General features: G+C 50.7%; 1 protein-coding gene across 14 annotated transcripts in view; it reads left to right on the top strand.

Annotated features, from left to right (window-relative positions):
- Positions 1-25,000, top strand: part of aplp2 (amyloid beta (A4) precursor-like protein 2) — a 141,250-nt gene that overhangs the window by 31,159 nt on the left and 85,091 nt on the right. For all 14 annotated transcript variants that reach the window (XM_036961453.1, XM_036961452.1, XM_036961448.1 and 11 more), the window contains exons 2-3: positions 14,565-14,738; positions 17,495-17,624. In XM_036961453.1, the coding sequence (XP_036817348.1) occupies positions 14,565-14,738; positions 17,495-17,624 (304 nt within the window). The remainder of the gene's footprint in view (positions 1-14,564; positions 14,739-17,494; positions 17,625-25,000) is intronic.

The following is a 25,000-nucleotide window of genomic DNA, read 5'->3' as shown; positions in this document are numbered from 1 at the left end:
TCTCTTCTAGCCTGGTGGAGTCTCTTCTAGCGCCTGGAGTCTCTTCTAGCGCCTGGAGTCTCTTCTAGCGCCTGGAGTCTCTTCTAGCGCCTGGAGTCTCTTCTAGCGCCTGGAGTCTCTTCTAGCCTGGTGGAGTCTCTTCTAGCGCCTGGAGTCTCTTCTAGCCTGGTGGAGTCTCTTCTAGCGCCTGGAGTCTCTTCTAGCGCCTGGAGTCTCTTCTAGCCTGGAGTCTCTTCTAGCCTGGAGTCTCTTCTAGCCTTGGTGGAGTCTCTTCTAGCCTGGTGGAGTCTCTTCTAGTGCCTGGAGTCTCTTCTAGTGCCTGGAGTCTCTTCTAGTGCCTGGAGTCTCTTCTAGCGCCTGGAGTCTCTTCTAGCGCCTGGAGTCTCTTCTAACGCCTGGAGTCTCTTCTAGCGCCTGGAGTCTCTTCTAGCGCCTGGAGTCTCTTCTAGCGCCTGGAGTCTCTTCTAGCGCCTGGAGCGCCTGGAGTCTCTTCTAGCGCCTGGAGTCTCTTCTAGCGCCTGGAGTCTCTTCTAGCGCCTGGAGTCTCTTCTAGCGCCTGGAGTCTCTTCTAGCCTGGTGGAGTCTCTTCTAGCGCCTGGAGTCTCTTCTAGCCCCTGGAGTCTCTTCTAGCGCCTGGAGTCTCTTCTAGCCCCTGGAGTCTCTTCTAGCCTGGTGGAGTCTCTTCTAGCGCCTGGAGTCTCTTCTAGCGCCTGGAGTCTCTTCTAGCACCTGGAGTCTCTTCTAGCACCTGGAGTCTCTTCTAGCCTGGTGGAGTCTCTTCTAGCGCCTGGAGTCTCTTCTAGCGCCTGGAGTCTCTTCTAGCGCCTGGAGTCTCTTCTAGCGCCTGGAGTCTCTTCTAGCGCCTGGAGTCTCTTCTAGCGCCTGGAGCCTCCTCTAGCCTGGTGGAGTCTCTTCTAGCGCCTGGAGTCTCTTCTAGCGCCTGGAGTCTCTTCTAGCGCCTGGAGTCTCTTCTAGCGCCTGGAGTCTCTTCTAGCGCCTGGAGTCTCTTCTAGGCTGGTGGAGTCTCTTCTAGCCTGGTGGAGTCTCTTCTAGCCTGGTGGAGTCTCTTCTAGCGCCTGGAGTCTCTTCTAGCGCCTGGAGTCTCTTCTAGCGCCTGGAGTCTCTTCTAGCGCCTGGAGTCTCTTCTAGCGCCTGGAGTCTCTTCTAGCGCCTGGAGTCTCTTCTTGCCTGGTGGAGTCTCTTCTAGCGCCTGGAGTCTCTTCTAGCCTGGTGGAGTCTCTTCTAGCGCCTGGAGTCTCTTCTAGCCTGGAGTCTCTTCTAGCCTGGAGTCTCTTCTAGCCTTTGTGGAGTCTCTTCTAGCCTGGTGGAGTCTCTTCTAGCGCCTGGAGTCTCTTCTAGCGCCTGGAGTCTCTTCTAGCGCCTGGAGTCTCTTCTAGCGCCTGGAGTCTCTTCTAGCGCCTGGAGTCTCTTCTAGCGCCTGGAGTCTCTTCTAGCGCCTGGAGTCTCTTCTAGCGCCTGGAGTCTCTTCTAGCGCCTGGAGTCTCTTCTAGCCTGGTGGAGTCTCTTCTAGCCCCTGGAGTCTCTTCTAGCCCCTGGAGTCTCTTCTAGCCTGGTGGAGTCTCTGCTAGCGCCTGGAGTCTCTTCTAGCGCCTGGAGTCTCTTCTAGCACCTGGAGTCTCTTCTAGCACCTGGAGTCTCTTCTAGCGCCTGGAGTCTCTTCTAGCGCCTGGAGTCTCTTCTAGCACCTGGAGTCTCTTCTAGCCTGGTGGAGTCTCTTCTAGCGCCTGGAGTCTCTTCTAGCGCCTGGAGTCTCTTCTAGCCTGGTGGAGTCTCTTCTAGCCTGGTGGAGTCTCTTCTAGCCTGGTGGAGTCTCTTCTAGCCTGGTGGAGTCTCTTCTAGCCTGGTGGAGTCTCTTCTAGCCTGGTGGAGTCTCTTCTAGCGCCTGGTGGAGTCTCTTCTAGCCTGGTGGAGTCTCTTCTAGCGCCTGGAGTCTCTTCTAGCCTGGTGGAGTCTCTTCTAGCCTGGTGGAGTCTCTTCTAGCGCCTGTAGTCTCTTCTAGCCTGGTGGAGTCTCTTCTAGCCTGGTGGAGTCTCTTCTAGCCTGGTGGAGTCTCTTCTAGCCTGGAACCTCCTCTAGCCTGGAACCTCCTCTAGCCTGGAGCCTCTTGATGTGGTGTATCCATTGCTGTGATATTATCATGTTTTTCTGACTCTGATAGTCTGTCCTTGAGACTGTTTTCCCCGCTGCCTCACGGATTCGTCTCACTGATCTCAGCGGTCTAGTCTCAGCCCTCCCTCTTTCACTATTGAGAGGAGACCGGAGGGGAGAGAGGGAGACGGGGGGGAGAGGAGAGACAGCGGAAGGGAAGAGACGTAGGGAGAGAGTGTGGGGGACAGCAGGAGGAGGGAGACGGGGGAAGAGGAGGGGGGACAGCAGGAGGAGGGAGACGGGGGGGACAGCAGGAGGAGGGAGACGGGGGGGGGGGTGGACAGCAGGAGGAGGGAGACTGGGGAAGAGGATGGGGGACAGCAGGGAGAGGGAAACGGGGTGGAGAGGATGGGGGACAACAGGGAGAGGGAGACGGGGGGAGAGGATGGGGGACAGCAGGGAGAGGGAGACGGGGGGACAGCAGGAGGAGGGAGACGGGGGGAGAGGATGGGGGGAAGCAGGAGGAGGGTGACGGGGGGAGAGGAGAGACAGCGACGTAGGGAGTGCGACAGGGGGACAGCAGGAGGATGGAGAGAAACAGTGGGAGAGGGAAGGGGGGAGGGAAGAGAGCGGGGGATGGGGGGAGAGGGACAGGGGGAGAGAGTGTGAAGTGAGCACAGGTCATCCCTCTCCTTAGTGTGTAGATGAGGCCCTGTGCTCTCTGAGTGGTAGTCAGACTAGAGAACCTCACCTGTGTCTGATCCTGCTGAGAGAACGACACAATGTAGTGCCATACAGTCAGCCTGATCCGCCATAGAGCCAGCCTGATCCACCATAGAGCCAGCCTGATCCACCATACAGCCAGCCTGATCCGCCATACAGTCAGCCAGCCTGATCCGCCATACAGTCAGTCAGCCTGATCCGCCATACAGTCAGCCAGCCTGATCCGCCATACAGTCAGCCAGCCTGATCCGCCATACAGTCAGCCAGCCTGATCCGCCATACAGTCAGCCAGCCTGATCCGCCACACCATACAGTCAGTCAATCCTGTGGATGTGCCTGAACCCTGTTTCTCTCCGGTTTCTCTCAATTCAATTCAAGGGGCTTTATTGGCATGGGAAACATGTGTTAACATTGTCAAAGCAAGTGAGGTAGACGACATACAAAAGTGAAATGTACAAATGTTTAAAGTACACAAGTCTCTCTCTCTCTCTCCAGTCTCTCCTGTCTCTCTCTCTCTCTCCAGTCTCTCCTGTCTCTCTCTCCAGTCTCTCGCTGTCTCTCTTTCTCTCTCCAGTCTCTCCTGTCTCTCTCTCTCCAGTCTCTCCTGTCTCTCTCTCCAGTCTCTCGCTGTCTCTCTTTCTCTCTCCAGTCTCTCCTGTCTCTCTCTCTCCAGTCTCTCCTGTCTCTCTCTCCAGTCTCTCGCTGTCTCTCTTTCTCTCTCCAGTCTCTCCTGTCTCTCTCTCTCCAGTCTCTCCTGTCTCTCTCTCTCCAGTCTCTCCTGTCTCTCTCTCTGTCTCTCTCGTCTCTCTCTGTCTCTCTCGTCTCTCTCGTCTCTCTCTGTCTCTCTCGTCTCTCTCTGTCTCCTGTCTCTCTGTCTCTCTCTCTCTCTCTCGCTCTCTCTCTCTCTCTCTCTCTCCTGTCTCTCTCTCTCTCCTGTCTCTCTCTCTCTCTCTCTCTCTCCTGTCTCTCTGTCTCTCTCTCTCTCTTCTGTCTCTCTCTCTCTCTCCTGTCTCTCTGTCTCTCTCTCCTGTCTCTCTCTCTCTCTCTCTCCTGTCTCTCTCTCTCTCTCCTGTCTCTCTCTCTCTCCTGTCTCTCTCTCTCTCTCTCTCTCTCTCCTGTCTCTCTCTCTCTCTCTCCTGTCTCTCTCTCTCTCTCTCTCTCTCCTGTCTCTCTCTCTCTCTCTCCTGTCTCTCTGTCTCTCTCTCTCGCTGTCTCGCTGTCTCTCTGTCTCTCTCCTCTCTCCTGTCTCTCTCTCTCCTGTCTCTCTCTCTCTCCTGTCTCTCCTGTCTCCTCTGTCTCTCTCGCCTGTCTGGGTTGAGGTATAAGAGAGGAACTGTGGGTTGAGGTATAAGAGATGGACTGTGGGTTGAGGTATAAGAGATTAACTGTGGGTTGAGGTATAAGAGAGGAACTGTGGGTTGAGGTATAAGAGAGGAACTGTGGGTTGAGGTATAAGAGATGAACTGTGGGTTGAGGTATAAGAGATGGCGAGAGAGGAGAGAAATGCTGTGAAGATGTTAGGGGTCAGTCTTCCCTGAGTGGTGAGATAAAGAAGTTTGAGGGTTTTGTAAAGCCTGTAAAGGAACATTGTAGAGTTGAGGTGTTTCTGCTGAACTCATTGTCCTATTTAGCCTGGGTCCCTGAGAGACCGTTATTGTTGTCCTATTTAGCCTGGGTCCCTGAGAGACCGTTATTGTTGTCCTATTTAGCCTGGGTCCCTGAGACCGTTATTGTTGTCCTATTTAGCCTGGGTCCCTGAGAGACCGTTGAACTCATTGTCCTATTTAGCCTGGGTCCCTGAGAGACCGTTACTGTTGTCCTATTTAGCCTGGGTCCCTGAGAGACCGTTATTGTTGTCCTATTTAGCCTGGGTCCCTGAGAGACCGTTATTGTTGTCCTATTTAGCCTGGGTCCCTGAGAGACCGTTATTGTTGTCCTATTTAGCCTGGGTCCCTGAGAGACCGTTATTGTTGTCCTATTTAGCCTGGGTCCCTGAGAGACCGTTATTGTTGTCCTATTTAGCCTGGGTCCCTGAGAGACCGTTATTGTTGTCCTATTTAGCCTGGGTCCCTGAGAGACTTCTGAACTCATTGTCCTATTTAGCCTGGGTCCCTGAGAGACCGTTATTGCTGAACTCATTGTCCTATTTAGCCTGGGTCCCTGAGAGACCGTTATTGTTGCCGCTATTTTAGTCAACATCTGGCACGGTGATGTCAGGAACATAATCGGCTTTGGGCCACGTGTACCGTAAGCCTGGATAGAGAGGGAGGGAGAGGGAGAGAGAGAGGGAGGGGGAGAGTGTGTGGGGGACAGAGGTAGCCCACAGCCATGTACCTGGCAGACACTAAAAACTATCCCTCTCTCTCTCTTTCTCTCTCTTCCTTCCCCTCTCTTTCTCTTCCTCCCTCCCCTCTCTTTCTCTTCCTCCCTCTGTCCCTATCTTCCTCTCTCTCTCTCTTCCTCCCTCTCTTTCTCTTCCTCCCTCTGTCCCTCTCTTCCTCTCTCTCTCTCTCTCCCTCCCTCTCTCTCTCCCTGCCTGAATGAACAAACCCTCCCAGCTCTCATTTCCTCTCAGCCTTCTTTTCATTCTTTCTCCTCTCCTCCTCCCAAAACTATCTTCACTCACGGAAGCACTCAACTCTTTCTCCCTCATCTGTGCTTCCTTTCCCTCTCTGTCTCTGTGTGTCTCTGTGTGTCTCTGTGTGTCTCTGTGTGTCTCTGTGTGTCTCTGTGTGTCTCTGTGTGTCTCTGTGCGTCTCTGTGCGTCTCTGTGTGTCTCTGTGTGTCTCTGTGTGTCTCTGTGTGTCTCTGTGTGTCTCTGTGTGTCTCTGTGTGTCTCTGTGCGTCTCTGTGCGTCTCTGTGTGTCTCTGTGTGTCTCTGTGTGTCTCTGTGTGTCTCTGTGCGTCTCTGTGCGTCTCTGTCTGTCTCTGTCTGTCTCTGTCTGTCCCTGTGTGTCCCTGTGTGTCCCTGTGTGTCCCTGTGTGTCCCTGTGCGTCCCTGTGCGTCCCTGTGCGTCCCTGTGTGTCCCTGTGTGTCCCTGTGTGTCCCTGTGTGTCCCTGTGTGTCTCTGTGCGTCTCTGTGCGTCTCTGTCTCTGTCTGTTATTTCTGTTTTGCTCTTATGTTTCTTTAGATTAGCCAAGGAGGCTAAAAAGTTCATATGCATCGCTCTCTCTCTCGCTCTCAAAAGTTTGGGTCAGTCACAGTGGTCAGGTATTCTGCCGCTGTGTACTCTCTGTTTAGGGCCAAATAGCATTCTAGTTTGCTCTGTTTTTTTGTTAATTATTTCCAATGTGTCAAGTAATTATATTTTTGTTTTCTCATGATTTGGTTGGGTCTAATTGTATTGCTGTCCTGGGGCTCTGTGGGGTCTGTTTGTGTTTGTGAACAGAGCCCCAGGACCAGCTTAATTAGGGGACTCTTCTCCAGGTTCATCTCTCTGTAGGTGATGGCTTTGTTATGGAAGGTTTGGGAATCGCTTCCTTTTAGGTCGTTGTAGAATTTAATGTCTCTTTTCTGGATTTTGATAATTAGTGGGTATCGGCCTAATTCTGCTCTGCATGCATTATTTGATGTTCTACGTTGTACACTGAGGAGATTTTTTGCAGAATTCTGCATGCAGAGTCTCAATTTGGTGTTTGTCCCATTTTGTGAAATCTTGGTTGGTGAGCGGACCCCAGACCTCACAACGTAAAGGGCAATGGGTTTTATAATTGAGTCGAGTATTTGTAGCCAAATCCTAATTGGTATGTTGAATTTTATGTTCCTTTTGATGGCATAGAAGGCCCTTCTTGCCTTGTCTCTAAGATCGTTCACAGCTTTGTGGAAGTTACCTCTGGTGCTGATGTTTAGGCCGAGGTATGTAGTTATAGTTTTAGTGTACTATATACTATACTATATATACTGTGTACTATATACTATACTATATGTAGTTATTGTACAGTGCCTTGCGAAAGTATTCGGCCCCCTTGAACTTTGAGACCTTTTGCCACATTTCAGGCTTCAAACATAAAGATATAAAACTGTATTTTTTTGTGAAGAATCAACAACAAGTGGGACACAATCATGAAGTGGAACGACATTTATTGGATATTTCAAACCTTTTTAACAAATCAAAAACTGAAAAATTGGGCGTGCAAAATTATCTCAGATTTTCCTAGCCTAGCATAGCATTTTGTCCAGCTAGCAGCAGGTAACTTGGTCACGGAAATCAGAAAAGCAAATCAATCAAATTAATTGTTTACCTTTGATGAGCTTCGGATGTTTTCACTCAGGAGACTCCCAGTTAGACAGCAAATGTTCCTTCTTTCCAAAAATATTATTTTTGTAGGCGAAATCGCTCCGTTTGTTCTTCACGTTTGGCTGAGAAATCGACCGGAAATTACGGTCACGAAAATGCCGAAAAATATTCAAAATTAGCTCCATAATATCGGCAAACATTGTTTATAATCAATCCTCAAGGTGTTTTTCAAATATCTATTCGATAATATATCCACCGGGACAATTGGTTTTTCAGTAGGACCGATTGGAAAAATGGCTACCTCTGTATTTTACGCGAGTATTTTTCGCCTGCAATATCAGTTCTGTTATACTCACAGACAATATTTTTACAGTTTTGGAAACTTTAGAGTGTTTTCTATCCCAAGCTGTCAATTATATGCATATTCTAGCATCTTGTCCTGACATACTTTGGGAACGTTATTTTTCCAAAAATGAAAATACTGCCCCCTAGTCACTAGACGTTTTAAGCTGCACCCCTGCCTCACCCCCCGGCCCTGTGGAAAGACATTTTCTCTTTCTACTCTCCTTTCTTAACAACTCATAGCTACTAAGGCTCTCCTCTCTCTCGTTCCTCTCCAGGCCTTGTCAAATGCATTCTAAAGCTTTCTTATATGCCCTCTCTCTCTCTCTCTCTCTCTCTCTCTCTCTCTCTCTCTCTCTCTCTCTCTGTGTCTGTGTCTCTCTCTCTCTCTCCGTGTCGCTCTCTCTGTGTCTGTGTCTGTGTCTCTCTCTCTCTCTCTCTCTCTCTCTCTCTCTGTGTCTCTCTCTCTCTGTGTCTCTCTCTCTCTGTGTCTCTCTTTCTCTCTCTCTGTGTCTCTCTTTCTCTCTCTCTCTGTGTGTCTCTCTCTCTCTCTCTCTCTCTCTCTCTGTGTGTGTGTCTCTCTCTCTGTATGTCTGTGTCTCTCTCTCTCCTCCCCACCAGGCATGCAGCATCCTTTCAGGGGGGTGGAGGGTCACATTGTGCTGGTACACAAGGACACTATGTAACCAAACAGAAGGCTCTCTTAGATTTTTTGTGTCGTCCTCAGGGCCATTCACACAGGATGTCCTACCATACTGATCACCCTCCCTCTCCTGTTCTTTCTCTCTCCTCTCCTCTCCCTCTCCTGTTCTCTCTCTCCCCTCCCTCTCCTGTTCTCTCTCTCCTCCCCCCCCTCTCCTGTTCTCTCTCTCCTCTCCCCCCCTCTCCTGTTCTCTCTCCTCTCTCCCCTCTCCTGTTCTCTCTCCTCTCCCCCCTCTCCTGTTCTCTCTCTCCTCTCCCCCCTCTCCTGTTCTCTCTCTCCTCTCCCCCTCTCCTGTTCTCTCTCTCCTCTCCCCCCTCTCCTGTTCTCTCTCCTCTCCCCCCTCTCCTGTTCTCTCTCTCCTCTCCCCCCTCTCCTGTTCTCTCTCTCCTCTCCCCCCCTCTCCTGTTCTCTCTCTCCCCTCCCTCTCCTGTTCTCTCTCCCCTCCCTCTCCTGTTCTCTCTCTCCCCTCCCTCTCCTGTTCTCTCTCTCCTCTCCCCTCCCTCTCCTGTTCTCTCTCTCCTCTCCCCTCCCTCTCCTGTTCTCTCTCTCCTCTCCCCTCCCTCTCCTGTTCTCTCTCCCCTCTCCCCTCCCTCTCCTGTTCTCTCTCTCCTCTCCCCTCCCTCTCCTGTTCTCTCTCTCCTCTCCCCTCCCTCTCCTGTTCTCTCTCCCCTCTCCCCTCCCTCTCCTGTTCTCTCTCTCCTCTCCCCTCCCTCTCCTGTTCTCTCTCTCCCCTCTCCCCTCCCTCTCCTGTTCTCTCCTCTCCTCTGATTATTGGAGGACCAAAAAAAGCCGATACCGATTAATCAGATGATTTTTATGTTTGTAATAATGTCAATTGCAGCAATACTGAATGAACACTTTTATTTTATAATACATCAATAAAATAAATTTAGCCTCAAATAAAATGAAACGTTCAATTTGGTTTAAATAATGCAAAAACAAAGTGTTGGAGAAGAAAGTAAAAGTGCAATATGTGCCATGTAAAAAAGCTAACGTTTCAGTTCCTTGCTCAGAACATGAGAACATATGAAAGCCTAGTGGTTCCTTTTAACTTGAGTCTTCAATATTCCCAGTTAAGAAGTTTTAGGTTGTAGTTATTATAGGAATTATGACGAGTCAACTATTTCTCTCTATACCATTTGTATTTCATTAACCTTTGACTATTGGGTGTTCTAATAGGCACTTTAGTATTGCCAGCCTGATCTCTGGAGTTGATAGGCTTGAAGTCATAAACAGCGCTGTGCTTCTAGCATTGCTAAGAGCTGCTGGTAAACGCAGGAAAGTGCTGTTTGAATGAATGCTTACGAGTCTGCTACGCAGTTTCCTCATGCAATGTAATCGGCCATAATCGTCCAAAAATGCCGATTACCGATTGTTATGAAAACTTGAAATCGGCCCTAATTAATCGACCATTCCGATGTAATTAGGAATCCTCTATTCTCCAGTCCCTCCCTCCCTCCCTCTCCACTTCTCCAGTCTCTCCCTCCCTCCCTCCCTCCCTCCCTCTCCACTTCTCCAGTCTCTCCCTCCCTCTCCACTTCTCCAGTCTCTCCCTCCCTCCCTCCCTCCCTCCCTCCCTCTCCACTTCTCCAGTCTCTCCCTCCCTCCCTCCCTCTCCACTTCTCCAGTCTCTCCCTCCCTCCCTCCCTCCCTCTCCACTTCTCCAGTCTCTCCCTCCCTCCCTCCCTCCCTCTCCACTTCTCCAGTCTCTCCCTCCCTCCCTCCCTCTCCACTTCTCCAGTCCCTCCCTCCCTCCCTCCCTCCCTCCCTCCCTCCCTCCCTCCCTCCCTCCCTCCCCCTCCACTTCTCCAGTCTCTCCCTCACTCCCTCACTCCCTCACTCCCTCACTCCCTCTCCACTTCTCCAGTCTCTCTCCTGTCTTTTTTCTCCTCTGTTATTCAGAGTGAATAGCTGAGATGTTTTTGTAGAATGTTTCTATGGCGACAGGCCATTTGAAGTCCTCATTCAGACTGTCCGACCCTGCTACTGGAGAATGACCAGGTTACAGACGGACGGACGGACGAGGGGGGAGAGAGAGAACACTCGAAAATACTGTCAACACACACAGCTGTCCCCCAGCAGAATGTCAAATGACTCACACACACACAGCTGTCCCCCAGCAGAATGTCACATGACTCACACACACACAGCTGTCCCCCAGCAGAATGTCACATGACTCACACACACACACAGCTGTCCCCCAGCAGAATGTCACATGACTCACACACACACACAGCTGTCCCCCAGCAGAATGTCACATGACTCACACAAACACAGCTGTCCCCCAGCAGAATGTCGCATGACTCACACACACACACAGCTGTCCCCCAGCAGAATGTCACATGACTCACACACACACAGCTGTCCCCCAGCAGAATGTCACATGACTCACACAAACACAGCTGTCCCCCAGCAGAATGTCACATGACTCACACACACACACAGCTGTCCCCCAGCAGAATGTCACATGACTCACACACACACAGCTGTCCCCCAGCAGAATGTCACATGACTCACACACACACAGCTGTCTCCCAGCAGAATGTCAAATGACTCACACACACACAGCTGTCCCCCAGCAGAATGTCACATGACTCACACACACACAGCTGTCCCCCAGCAGAATGTCACATGACTCACACACACACAGCTGTCCCCCAGCAGAATGTCACATGACTCACACACACACAGCTGTCCCCCAGCAGAATGTCACATGACTCACACACACACACAGCTGTCCCCCAGCAGAATGTCACATGACTCACACACACACACAGCTGTCCCCCAGCAGAATGTCACATGACTCACACACACACAGCTGTCCCCCAGCAGAATGTCACATGACTCACACACACACACACACACAGCTGTCCCCCAGCAGAATGTCACATGACTCACACAAACACAGCTGTCCCCCAGCAGAATGTCGCATGACTCACACACACACACAGCTGTCCCCCAGCAGAATGTCACATGACTCACACACACACAGCTGTCCCCCAGCAGAATGTCACATGACTCACACAAACACAGCTGTCCCCCAGCAGAATGTCACATGACTCACACACACACAGCTGTCCCCCAGCAGAATGTCACATGACTCACACACACAGCTGTCCTCCAGCAGAATGTCACATGACTCACACACAGCTGTCCCCCAGCAGAATGTCACATGACTCACACACACACAGCTGTCCCCCAGCAGAATGTCACATGACTCACACACACACAGCTGTCCCCCAGCAGAATGTCACATGACTCACACACACACAGCTGTCCCCCAGCAGAATGTCACATGACTCACACACACAGCTGTCCCCCAGCAGAATGTCACATGACTCACACACACACACAGCTGTCCCCCAGCAGAATGTCACATGACTCACACACACAGCTGTCCCCCAGCAGAATGTCACATGACTCACACACACACACAGCTGTCCCCCAGCAGAATGTCACATGACTCACACACACACACACACACACACACACAGCTGTCTCCCAGCAGAATGTCACATGACTCACACACACACAGCTGTCCCCCAGCAGAATGTCACATGACTCACACACACACACAGCTGTCCCCCAGCAGAATGTCACATGACTCACACACACACACACAGCTGTCCCCCAGCAGAATGTCACATGACTCACACACACACAGCTATCCCCCAGCAGAATGTCACATGACTCACACACACACACACAGCTGTCCCCCAGCAGAATGTCACATGACTCACACACACAGCTGTCCCCCAGCAGAATGTCACATGACTCACACACACACACAGCTGTCCCCCAGCAGAATGTCACATGACTCACACACACAGCTGTCCCCCAGCAGCATGTCACATGACTCACACACACACACACAGCTGTCCCCCAGCAGAATGTCACATGACTCACACACACATAGCTGTCCCCCAGCAGAATGTCACATGACTCACACACACATAGCTGTCCCCCAGCAGAATGTCACATGACTCACACATACACAATCATACCTCCCACTGCTTCCGGTGACATTGGCCAAGTCGAACAGAGGACGAAAGGAAATGTTTTACTACCAGGTAGCCAACAGTACGGTCTATTTGAGGTAGACCAGTATCAACTAACTCACATAGACCACATAGACCACATTTCTAAAAGCCTGTTTTTGCTTTGTCGTTATGGGGTATTGTGTGTAGTTGTGTGCGTCGTCAGATTTCAAAAAGGCTTTACGGCGAAAGCATTCGATTGTCTGAGGACAGCGCCTCACATTAGCATATTTTCCAAACCAGCACAGGCGTCACGAAATAACAAATAGCGATTTAAAATAAATCACTTATTTTTGAAGATCTTCCTCTGTTTGCAATCCCAAGGGTCCCAGCTACACAACGAATGGTCGTTTTGTTCGATAAAGTCCTTCTTTATATCCCAAAAAACGCAGTTTTGTTGGCGCCATTTAATTCAATAATCCAGTCCTTCAACAAAATTACCAGCAAAGTTCGTCCAAACGAGTCAAACTGTTTTTTATTAATCCTCCGGTTGTCTAATATCTAAATAAACTATAATATGTCATACGGAGATTACTATGTTCAATAGCAATGGAAAAGAATGAACCGCCCACGTTCACGCCCACAAAAAAGACTACTTTTGCTCTGGCACTCAACTTGGAACGACTACAAATACTTCATTTAAAAAAAACACGCCTAAAACCTGGTTTAAAGACTGTTGACATCTAGTGGACGCCATTGGAACTGCAATCTGGGAGGCAGAAAATTAGATCGGAAGTCTAGTTGGAAGTCATTCGGAGCTCCAAAAAAATAATTTCCGGATGGATTTTCCTCGAGGTTTTCGCCTGCTATATCAGTTCTGTTATTCTCCAGACATTATTTTAACAGTTTTAGAGTGTTTTATATCCAATGCTACTAATTTATATGCATATCCTTGCTTCTGGGCCTGAGGAACAGGCTGTTTACTTTGGGCACGTCAGACAGGCGGACATTCAGGAATATAGCCTTACTCACTGTTCTGCTGTGATGTGGAGGCTATGGTCAGGGTCTGAGGTGGACTGTTCTGCTGTGATGTGGAGGCTATGGTCAGGGTCTGAGGTGGACTGTTCTGCTGTGATGTGGAGGCTATGGTCAGGGTCTGAGGTGGACTGTTCTGCTGTGATGTGGAGGCTATGGTCAGGGTCTGAGGTGGACTGTTCTGCTGTGATGTGGAGGCTATGGTCAGGGTCTGAGGTGGACTGTTCTGCTGTGATGTGGAGGCTATGGTCATGTTCTGAGGTGGACTGTTCTACTGGCTTCTATGCGGGGGTGGCTGGCTCTCTACAGGGTTGTTCTGTCACACGTTGTCCCCCTCACCCTCTCCTCCATCAGTCGGATCCTCTCCTCCATCCCCCTCACCCTCCATCCCCCTCACCCTCTCCTCCAGCAGTCTGATCCTCTCCTCCATCCCCCTCACCCTCTCCTCCATCCCCCTCACCCTCTCCTCCATCAGTCTGATCCTCTCCTCCATCCCCCTCACCCTCTCCTCCATCCCCCTCACCTTCTCCTCCATCCCCCTCACCCTCTCCTCCAGCAGTCTGATCCTCTCCTCCATCCCCCTCACCCTCTCCTCCATCAGTCTGATCCTCTCCTCTAGTGCTCTGTTCTTCTCTTGTTGATGTTGTCTCTCCACCTCCAGCTCTGGTTGAGGGGGTGTTGTTGTGCTGGACTGTTGTCTGGGTCTGGTTGAGGGGGTGTTGTTGTGCTGGACTGTTGTCTGGGTCTGGTTGAGGGGGTGTTGTTGTGCTGGACTGTTGTCTGGTTGAGGGGGTGTTGTTGTTCTGGACTGTTGTCTGGGTCTGGCAATAACATGGCTATATACAGGAAGTACCAGGTAATATCATGGTTATATACAGGAAGTACCAGGTAATAACATGGCTATATACAGGAAGTACCAGGCAATAACATGGCAGACTGACTCAGTTTGGTTACAGCCCACAGAGCCTTCATCGGGGCAGACTGACTCAGTTTGGTTACAGCCCACAGAGCCTTCATCAGGGCAGACTGACACTCAGGTCTGAAGGCTGGCCCGGCTGACAGAATATTCCCTCCCTAACTTTACGACTCTGTAATGAGTATATGCATTAACCTCTCATTTCTCTCTCTCTCTCTCTCTCTCTCTCTCTCTCTCTCTGTCTCTCTCTCTCTCTCTCTCTCTCTCTCTCTCTCTCTCTCTCTCTCTGTCTCTCTCTGTCTCTCTCTCTCTCTCTCTCTCTCTCTCTCTCTCTCTCTCTCTCTCTCTCTCTCTCTCTCTCTCTCTCTCTCTCTCTCTCTCTCTCTCTCTCTCTCTCTCTCTCTCTCTCTCTCTCTCTCTCTCTCTCTCTCTCTCTCTCTCTGTCTCTGTCTCTGTCTCTGTCTCTGTCTGTCTCTCTCTCCTTCCTTCCTTCCTTCCTTCCTTCCTTCCTTCCTTCCAGGCGCTTGCAGCCAATGCGGGCACAGGTTTTGCCGTAGCGGAGCCTCAGGTGGCCATGTTCTGTGGGAAGCTCAACATGCACGTAAACATCCAGACAGGACGCTGGGAACCTGACCCTTCCGGGCTGAAGAGCTGTGTAGGAACCAAAGAGGGCGTGCTGCGCTACTGTCAGGAGGTGAGACCATGTTACACTGTTAACCTGTAGGGGTTAAAATCCATTCAAAATCCTAATTCTAACCCTTAATCTAATCCCTAACCCTCAATCTAATCCCTAACCCTCAATCTAATCCCTAACCCTCAATCTAATCCCTAACCCTCAATCTCTAACCTTAAATCTAATCCCTAAACTTTACCATAATTCTAACCCTCAATTGAATCCCTAAACCTAACCCTCAATCTAATCCCTAACCCTCAATCTAATCCCTAACCCTCAATCTAATCCCTAACCCTTAATCTAATCCCTAACCCTTAATCTAATCCCTAACCCTCAATCTAATCCCTAACCCTCAATCTAATCCCTAACCCTTAATCTAATCCCTAACCCTTCATCTAATCCCTAACCCTTAATCTAATCCCTAACCCTTAATCTAATCCCTAACCCTTAATCTAATCCCTAACCCTTAATCTAATCCCTAACCCTTAATCTAATCCCTAACCCTTAATCTAATCCCTAACCCTCAATCTAATCCCTAACCCTCAATCTAATCCCTAACCTTCAATCTAATCCCTAAACCTTACCATAATTCTAACCCTCAATTGAATCCCTAAACCTAACCCTCAATCTAATCCCTAACCCTCAATCTAATCCCTAACCCTCAATCTAATCCCTAACCCTCAATCTAATCCCTAACCTTCAATCTAATCCCTAACCCTCAATCTAATCCCTAACCCTCAATCTAATCCCTAACCCTCAATCTAATCCCTAACCCTCAATCTAATCCCTAACCCTCAATCTAATCCCTAACCCTCAATCTAATCCCTAACCCTAAAATAGCTTTTTTCTTTTTTAGGACTGGCAAAATGTCAACATGTTCTCACTTGTCGGAATTCTCCTTGGTTTACTATTTCTGTGAGGATTTCTTGTCCAAGTATATTCACATGCTGAGCTAACTGGAGACAGGAGGGAGATTAATAGGTAATGAAGAAACACCATTTATCTCTCTCTCCCCCTCCCCCGCCTCTCTCTCTCCCCCTCCCCCGCCTCTCTCTCTCCCCCTCGCCTCTCTCGCTCTCTCCAACGCCTCTCCCTCCCTCGCCTCTCTCTCTCCCCCTCCCCCGCCTCTCCCTCCCCCGCCTCTCTCTCTCTCCCTCCCCCGCCTCTCTCTCTCTCTCCTCCCCCGCCTCTCTCTCTCTCTCCTCCCCCGCCTCTCTCTCTCTCTCCTCCCCCGCCTCTCTCTCTCTCTCCTCCCCCGCCTCTCTCTCTCTCTCTCTCCTCCCCCGCCTCTCTCTCTCTCTCTCTCCTCCCCCGCCTCTCTCTCTCTCTCCTCCCCCGCCTCTCTCTCTCTCTCCTCCCCCGCCTCTCTCTCTCTCTCCTCCCCCGCCTCTCTCTCTCTCTCCCCCGCCTCTGTCTCTCTCTCCCCCGCCTCTCTCTCTCTCCTCCCCCGCCTCTCTCTCTCTCCTCCCCCGCCTCTCTCTCTCTCTCCTCCCCCGCCTCTCTCTCTCTCCTCCCCCGCCTCTCTCTCTCTCCTCCCCCGCCTCTCTCTCTCTCCTCCCCCGCCTCTCTCTCTCTCTCCTCCCCCGCCTCTCTCTCTCTCTCCTCCCCCGCCTCTCTCTCTCTCTCCCCCGCCTCTCTCTCTCTCTCCTCCCCCGCCTCTCTCTCTCTCCCTCCCCCGCCTCTCTCTCTCTCTCTCCCCCACCTCTCTCTCTCTCCCTCCCCCGCCTCTCTCTCTCTCTCTCTCCTCCCCCGCCTCTCTCTCTCTCTCCTCCCCCGCCTCTCTCTCTCTCTCTCCCCCGCCTCTCTCTCTCTCTCCTCCCCCGCCTCTCTCTCTCTCCTCCCCCGCCTCTCTCTCTCTCCTCCCCCGCCTCTCTCTCTCTCTCCCCCGCCTCTCTCTCTCTCCTCCCCCGCCTCTCTCTCTCTCTCCTCCCCCGCCTTTCTCTCTCTCTCCTCCCCCGCCTCTCTCTCTCTCTCCTCCCCCGCCTCTCTCTCTCTCTCCTCCCCCGCCTCTCTCTCTCTCTCCTCCCCCGCCTCTCTCTCTCTCTCCCCCGCCTCTCTCTCTCTCTCCTCCCCCGCCTCTCTCTCTCTCCCCCCCGCCTCTCTCTCTCTTCCCCCCCGCTTCTCTCTCTCCCCCCCGCCTCTCTCTCTCTCCCCCCGCCTCTCTCTCTCTCCCCCCCGCCTCTCTCTCTCTCCCCCCCGCCTCTCTCTCTCTCCCCCCCGCCTCTCTCTCTCTCTCCCCCCCGCCTCTCTCTCTCTCTCTCCCCCCGCCTCTCTCTCTCTCTCTCCCCCCGCCTCTCTCTCTCTCTCCTCCCCCGCCTCTCTCTCTCTCTCCCCCGCCTCTCTCTCTCTCTCTCTCCCCCGCCTCTCTCTCTCTCTCTCCCCCGCCTCTCTCTCTCTCTCTCTCTCCCGCCTCTCTCTCTCTCCCGCCTCTCTCTCTCCCCCGCCTCTCTCTCTCTCTCTCTCCCCCGCCTCTCTCTCTCTCTCTCTCCCCCGCCTCTCTCTCTCTCTCTCTCCCCCGCCTCTCTCTCTCTCTCTCTCCCCCGCCTCTCTCTCTCTCTCTCTCCCCCGCCTCTCTCTCTCTCTCTCTCCCCCGCCTCTCTCTCTCTCTCTCTCCCCCGCCTCTCTCTCTCTCTCTCTCCCCCGCCTCTCTCTCTCTCTCCCCCGCCTCTCTCTCTCTCTCCCCCCGCCTCTCTCTCTCTCTCCCCCCGCCTCTCTCTCTCTCTCCCTCTCTCTCTCTCCCCGTCTCCCTCCCCTCTCTCTGTCTCTCTTTCTCTCAGATGTACCCTGAGCTCCAGATCACTAACGTGGTGGAGGCCAACCAGCCAATCAGGATTGAGAACTGGTGCAAGAAGGAGAAGAAGCTGTGTAAAGGCCACGCCCACATCGTGGTGCCTTACAAATGTTTAGGTGAGAACCACCAAAGGGTCATAGATAATATATAACACTTGACTTTCCATTGGAGGTTTCCCCCAGTGTTTGACCTAAAGGTCTCAGACTTTGTTTCCACGGCCCAGCTCCAGAGAGTCACTGGGCCTCAGTGGACCTGCCTGGACTTTGGGCCAGGACGAGGGGGCTGGGCCTTTTCGGGTTGCGTTACCTAACAATCACTAATTGCAAACACCTTCTTACGAATACAAGTGTTTTGACTATTCCTCCTGTATAATATCATGGTGTGTAGACCAGGGTGATATCATGGTGTGGGGTAACATCATGGTGTGTAGACCAGGGTGATATCATGGTGTGTAGACCAGGGTGATATCATGGTGTGTAGACCAGGGTGATATCATGGTGTGTAGACCAGGGTGATATCATGGTGTGTAGACCAGGGTGATATCATGGTGTGTAGACCAGGGTGATATCATGGCGTTTAGACCAGGGTGATATCATGGCGTGTAGACCAGGGTGATATCATGGCGTGTAGACCAGGGTGATATCATGGCGTGTAGACCAGGGTGATATCATGGCGTGTAGACCAGGGTGATATCATGGCGTGTAGACCAGGGTGATATCATGGCGTGTAGACCAGGGTGATATCATGGCGTGTAGACCAGGGTGATATCATGGCGTGTAGACCAGGGTGATATCATGGCGTGTAGACCAGGGTGATATCATGGCGTGTAGACCAGGGTGATATCATGGCGTGTAGACCAGGGTGATATCATGGCGTGTAGACCAGGGTGATATCATGGCGTGTAGACCAGGGTGATATCATGGCGTGTAGACCAGGGTGATATCATGGTGTGTAGACCAGGGTGATATCATGGTGTGTAGACCAGGGTGATATCATGGTGTGTAGACCAGGGTGATATCATGGTGTGTAGACCAGGGTGATATCATGGCGTGTAGACCAGGGTGATATCATGGCGTGTAGACCAGGGTGATATCATGGCGTGTAGACCAGGGTGATATCATGGCGTGTAGACCAGGGTGATATCATGGCGTGTAGACCAGGGTGATATCATGACGTGTAGACCAGGGTGACATCATGGCGTGTATACCAGGGTAATATCATGGTGTGTAGACCAGGGTGATATCATGGTGTGTAGACCAGGGTGATATCATGGTGTGTAGACCAGGGTGATATCATGGTGTGTAGACCAGGGTGATATCATGGTGTGTAGACCAGGGTAATATCATGGTGTGTAGACCAGGGTAATATCATGGTGTGTAGACCAGGGTAATATCATGGTGTGTAGACCAGGGTAATATCATGGTGTGTAGACCAGGGTGATATCATGGTGTGTAGACCAGGGTGATATCATGGTGTGTAGACCAGGGTGATATCATGGTGTGTAGACCAGGGTAACATCATGGCGTGTAGACCAGGGTAATATGATGGCGTGTAGACCAGGGTAATATCATGGTGTGTAGACCAGGGTAATATCATGGTGTGTAGACCAGGGTGATATCATGGTGTGTAGACCAGGGTGATATCATTGTGTGTAGACCAGGGTGATATCATGGTGTGTAATATCATGGGGTGTAGACCAGGGTAATATCATGGGGTGTAGACCAGGGTAACATCATGGTGTGTAGACCAGGGTAACATCATGGTGTGTAGACCAGGGTAATATCATGGTGTGTAGACCAGGGTGATATCATGGTGTGTAGACCAGGGTGATATCATGGTGTGTAGACCAGGGTGATATCATGGTGTGTAGACCAGGGTGATATCATGGTGTGTAGACCAGGGTGATATCATGGTGTGTAGACCAGGGTGATATCATGGTGTGTAGACCAGGGTGATATCATGGTGTGTAGACCAGGGTGATATCATGGTGTGTAGACCAGGGTGATATCATGGTGTGTAGACCAGGGTGATATCATGGTGTGTAATATCATGGTGTGTAGACCAGGGTGATATCATGGTGTGTAGACCAGGGTGATATCATGGTGTGTAATATCATGTTGTGTAGACCAGGGTAATATCATGGCGTGTAGACCAGGGTAATATCATGGTGTATAGAACCGGATAGGCCGGTTCACGGGCCAGGAGCGTGCGGATTGGCCGGTTCACGGGCCAGGAGCGTGCGGATTGGCCGGTTCACGGGCCAGGAGCGTGCGGATTGGCCGGTTCACGGGCCAGGAGCGTGCGGATTGGCCGGTTCACGGGCCAGGAGCGTGCGGATAGGCCGGTTCACGGGCCAGGAGCGTGCGGATAGGCCGGTTCACGGGCCAGGAGCGTGCGGATAGGCCGGTTCACGGGCCAGGAGCGTGCGGATAGGCCGGTTCACGGGCCAGGAGCGGAGACGTTAGAAACAGGCTAGATGAGGAGGAGAGACATATTGGAGAGGCATTTTATTGACTAATCTCAGCCTTGGGCTGTGGTTTTACTAGAGATCCACACACTCCGTCAGAAGCAATAGGATGGCCAAGGCTGGCAAATACATTTACTGTGGAGGCAGCAGGTCACAGCACCTCACAGTACAGAACCTCACAGTACAGCACCTCACAGTACAGCACCTCACAGCGTAGCACCTCACAGCGTAGCACCTCACAGCGTAGCACCTCACAGCGTAGCACCTCACAGCGTAGCACCTCACAGCGTAGCACCTCACAGCGTAGCACCTCACAGCGTAGCACCTCACAGCGTAGCACCTCACAGCGTAGCACCTCACAGCGTAGCACCTCACAGCGTAGCACCTCACAGCGTAGCACCTCACAGCGTAGCACCTCACAGCACAGCACCTCACAGCGTAGCACCTCACAGTACAGCACCTCACAGTACAGCACCTCACAGTACAGCACCTCACAGCGTAGCACCTCACAGTACAGCACCTCACAGTACAGCACCTCACAGCGTAGCACTTCACAGCGTAGCACCTCACAGCGTAGCACCTCACAGCGTAGCACCTCACAGCGTAGCACCTCACAGCGTAGCACCTCACAGCGTAGCACCTCACAGCGTAGCACCTCACAGCGTAGCACCTCACAGCGTAGCACCTCACAGCGTAGCACCTCACAGCGTAGCACCTCACAGCGTAGCACCTCACAGTACAGAACCTCGCATAGCAGAGAGAGAGTCCTCCTGTGTAGCTCTGCTATTTCCAGCACCCTACTCTCTCATTATCTAAACCACTGCCTCTTTCTCTTCCTTCTCCTCTCCCTCCCTGTCTGTAGTGGTGTAATGCTGTCCTCAGGCCTGGTTGTTGTTGAACCACCTAACGACCAGTTAGCAGATCACAGGCCTCCTCTTTCTGGGCCTCTACACCTCCATTATATGGTTTCATCCATCCTTCCACCTCAACCTTCTCTTTCTCCTGCTCCTTTCTGTTCTCTGTATACATTATTTGGTGTTTTACGTTGTACACGGAGGACATTTTTTGCAAACTTATGCATGCAGAGTCTCAATTTGGTGTTTGTCCCATTTTGTTGGCATAGAATGTCCTTCTTGCCTTGTCTGTCAGATCAGATCACAGCTTTGTTGAATTTGTATTTGTGGTCCTGAGAACTGGACCTTTTTTGGAACACCATTATTTTGGTCTTACTGAGATTCACTGTCAGGGCCCAGGTCTGACAGAATCTGTGCAGAAGATCTAGGTGCTGCTGTAGCCCCTCCTTGGTTGGAGACAGAAGCACCAGATCATCAGCAAACAGTAGACATTTGACTTCATTTGACTTCAGATTGACAATCTGGACCCTCTATTTCTGAAACTATCCGCCGCCATTGTCGCAACTCCTATTACCAGCCTGTTCAACCTCTCTTTCATATCGTCTGAGATCCCCAGGGATTGGAAAGCTGCCGCAGTCATCCCCCTCTTCAAAGGGGGAGACACCCTGGACCCTAACTGTTACAGACCTATATCCATCCTGCCCTGCCTATCTAAGGTCTTCGAGAGCCAAGTCAACAAACAGATCACTGACCATCTCGAATCCCACCGTACCTTCTCCGCTGTGCAATCTGGTTTCCGAGCCGGTCACGGGTGCACCTCAGCCACGCTCAAGGTACTAAACGATATCATAACCGCCATCCGTCTTCATCGACCTTGCCAAGGCTTTCGACTCTGTCAATCACCATATTCTTATCGGCAGACTCAATAGCCCCGGTTTTTCGGATGACTGCCTTGCCTGGTCACCAATTACTTTGCAGACAGAGTTCAGTGTGTCAAATCGGAGGGCATGCTGTCCGGTCCTCTGGCAGTCTCTATGGGGGTGCCACAGGGTTCAATTCTCGGACCGACTCTTTTCTCTGTATACATCAATGATGTTGCTCCTGCTGCGGGCGATTCCCTGATCCACCTCTACGCAGACGACACCATTCTATATACCTTCGGCCCGTCATTGGACACTGTGCTATCTAACCTCCAAACGAGCTTCAATGCCATACAACACTCCTTCCGCGGCCTCCAACTGCTCTTAAACGCTAGTAAAACCAAATGCATGCTTTTCAACCGATCGCTGCCTGCACCCGCATGCCCAACTAGCATCACCACCCTGGATGGTTCCGACCTTGAATATGTGGACATCTATAAGTACCTAGGTGTCTGGCTAGACTGCAAACTCTCCTTCCAGACTCATATCAAACATCTCCAATCGAAAATCAAATCAAGAGTCGGCTTTCTATTCCGCAACAAAGCCTCCTTCACTCACGCCGCCAAGCTTACCCTAGTAAAACTGACTATCCTACCGATCCTCGACTTCGGCGATGTCATCTACAAAATGGCTTCCAACACTCTACTCAGCAAACTGGATGCAGTCTATCACAGTGCCATCCGTTTTGTCACTAAAGCACCTTATACCACCCACCACTGCGACTTGTATGCTCTAGTCGGCTGGCCCTCGCTACATATTCGTCGCCAGACCCACTGGCTCCAGGTCATCTACAAGTCCTTGCTAGGTAAAGCTCCGCCTTATCTCAGTTCACTGGTCACGATGGCAACACCCATCCGTAGCACTCGCTCCAGCAGGTGTATCTCACTGATCATCCCTAAAGCCAACACCTCATTTGGCCGCCTTTCGTTTCAGTACTCTGCTGCCTGTGACTGGAACGAACTGCAAAAATCGCTGAAGTTGGAGACTTTTATTTCCCTCACCAACTTTAAACATCAGCTATCTGAGCAGCTAACCGATCGCTGCAGCTGTACATAGTCTATTGGTAAATAGCCACCCATTTTCACCTACCTCATTCCCATACTGTTTTTATTTATTTACTTTTCTGCTCTTTTGCACACCAATATCTCTACCTGTACATGACCATCTGAGCACTTATCACTCCAGTGTTAATCTGCAAAATTGTAATTATTCGCCTACCTCCTCATGCCTTTTGCACACAATGTATATAGACTCTCCTTTTTTCTACTGTGTTATTGACTTGTATATTGTTTACTCCATGTAACTCTGTGTTGTCTGCTCACACTGCTATGCTTTATCTTGGCCAGGTCGCAGTTGCAAATGAGAACTTGTTCTCAACTAGCCTACCTGGTTAAATAAAGGTGAAATAAATAAATAAAAAGATTCTAGTAGGGTCTACTGCAGACTGTTCTAGTGCCCGCGCCAATTCATTGATTTAAATGTGTGATTGAATGAATTAATTTCTTGGTTTGTTGCCAAATTAGCATTTGGCAACCCTAATCCCTTATGGGATTAATTGACATATAAACAAACATGACAATAATTCATTCACTCAGTGAAAGTTCTTCTTCTCTGCGCGTCAAAGAGTAAAACATGTTTTTATTTAAATCCCCCCCCCCCCAAAAAAAAACTATACATAGTAAATAAGATTATCCAAACAATAATTAGTTAAAAATAAATATACATGCATATTCTGATAAATAAATACAGAAAAATTGAAGGAATATGAACCCAGTCTGACACAAAGAGAATATTCATATGGGGGACAGGCCTATACACACGTACCACAGATATTTTAGCTTCTATGTTGAAGAGGGTGGGGCCCAAGCTGCATCCCTGTCTCACCCCACGGCCCCCGTGGAAAGAAATCAGTGTTTTTTTTTTAAACTAATTTTAACCACACACTAGTTGTCTGTGTACTTGATCTTTATTTTTGTCGCATGTTTTCTTCCCCCCCCCAACACCACACCATCCATTTGTATAGCAGACCCTCATGCCATTTCTTTTCTTAGGTTTTTGCATTCTTCATCAAACCATTTAATTTGTTATTGTTTTTCATTTTCTTTGGTTAATATTTTTGTGCAGGAAGTTTTTTGGTTGGTTTCCACACTACTTTCCTTCCATCTGTAGTATTTCTTAATATTATACGGTTCTTTGGTTTTGATGTCTCATGATTTGAGTATTGCTCTGTTCAAGTACAGTCGTGGCCAAAAGTTTTGAGAATGACACAAATATTAATTTTCACGACTGTTGTGTGATTCTGCTGTGATCTGATAGAGGGGTCAGTGGGCTGACTGTGAACGCTCTGAGAGACTCTGGGTTGAGGTCAGTGATAATGTAGTCTACAGTACTACTGCCAAGAGATGAGCTATAGGTGTACCTACCGTAGGAGTCCCCTCGAAGCCTACCATTGACTATGTACATACCCAGGATGTAACAGAGCTATAGGTGTACCTACCGTAGGAGTCCCCTCGAAGCCTACCATTGACTATGTACAGACCCAGGATGTAACAGAGCTATAGGTGTACCTACCGTAGGAGTCCCCTCGAAGCCTACCATTGACTATGTACAGACCCAGGATGTAACCGAGCTATAGGTGTACCTACCGTAGGAGTCCCCTCGAAGCCTACCATTGACTATGTACAGACCCAGGATGTAACAGAGCTATAGGTGTACCTACCATAGGAGTCCCCTCGAAGCCTACCATTGACTATGTACAGACCCAGGATGTAACAGAGCTATAGGTGTACCTACCGTAGGAGTCCCCTCGAAGCCTACCATTGACTATGTACAGACCCAGGATGTAACAGAGCTATAGGTGTACCTACCGTAGGAGTCCCCTCGAAGCCTACCATTGACTATGTACAGACCCAGGATGTAACAGAGCTATAGGTGTACCTACCGTAGGAGTCCCCTCGAAGCCTACCATTGACTATGTACAGACCCAGGATGTAACAGAGCTATAGGTGTACCTACCGTAGGAGTCCCCTCGAAGCCTACCATTGACTATGTACAGACCCAGGATGTAACCGAGCTATAGGTGTACCTACCGTAGGAGTCCCCTCGAAGCCTACCATTGACTATGTACAGACCCAGGATGTAACCGAGCTATAGGTGTACCTACCGTAGGAGTCCCCTCGAAGCCTACCATTGACTATGTACAGACCCAGGATGTAACAGAGCTATAGGTGTACCTACCGTAGGAGTCCCCT

This window comes from Oncorhynchus mykiss, chromosome 24 (assembly GCF_013265735.2).
Source record: "Oncorhynchus mykiss isolate Arlee chromosome 24, USDA_OmykA_1.1, whole genome shotgun sequence".
Lineage (NCBI taxonomy): Eukaryota > Metazoa > Chordata > Actinopteri > Salmoniformes > Salmonidae > Oncorhynchus > Oncorhynchus mykiss.
Note: the sequence above shows the minus strand (reverse complement) of the source record. Positions and strands in the feature narration are given on the sequence as shown.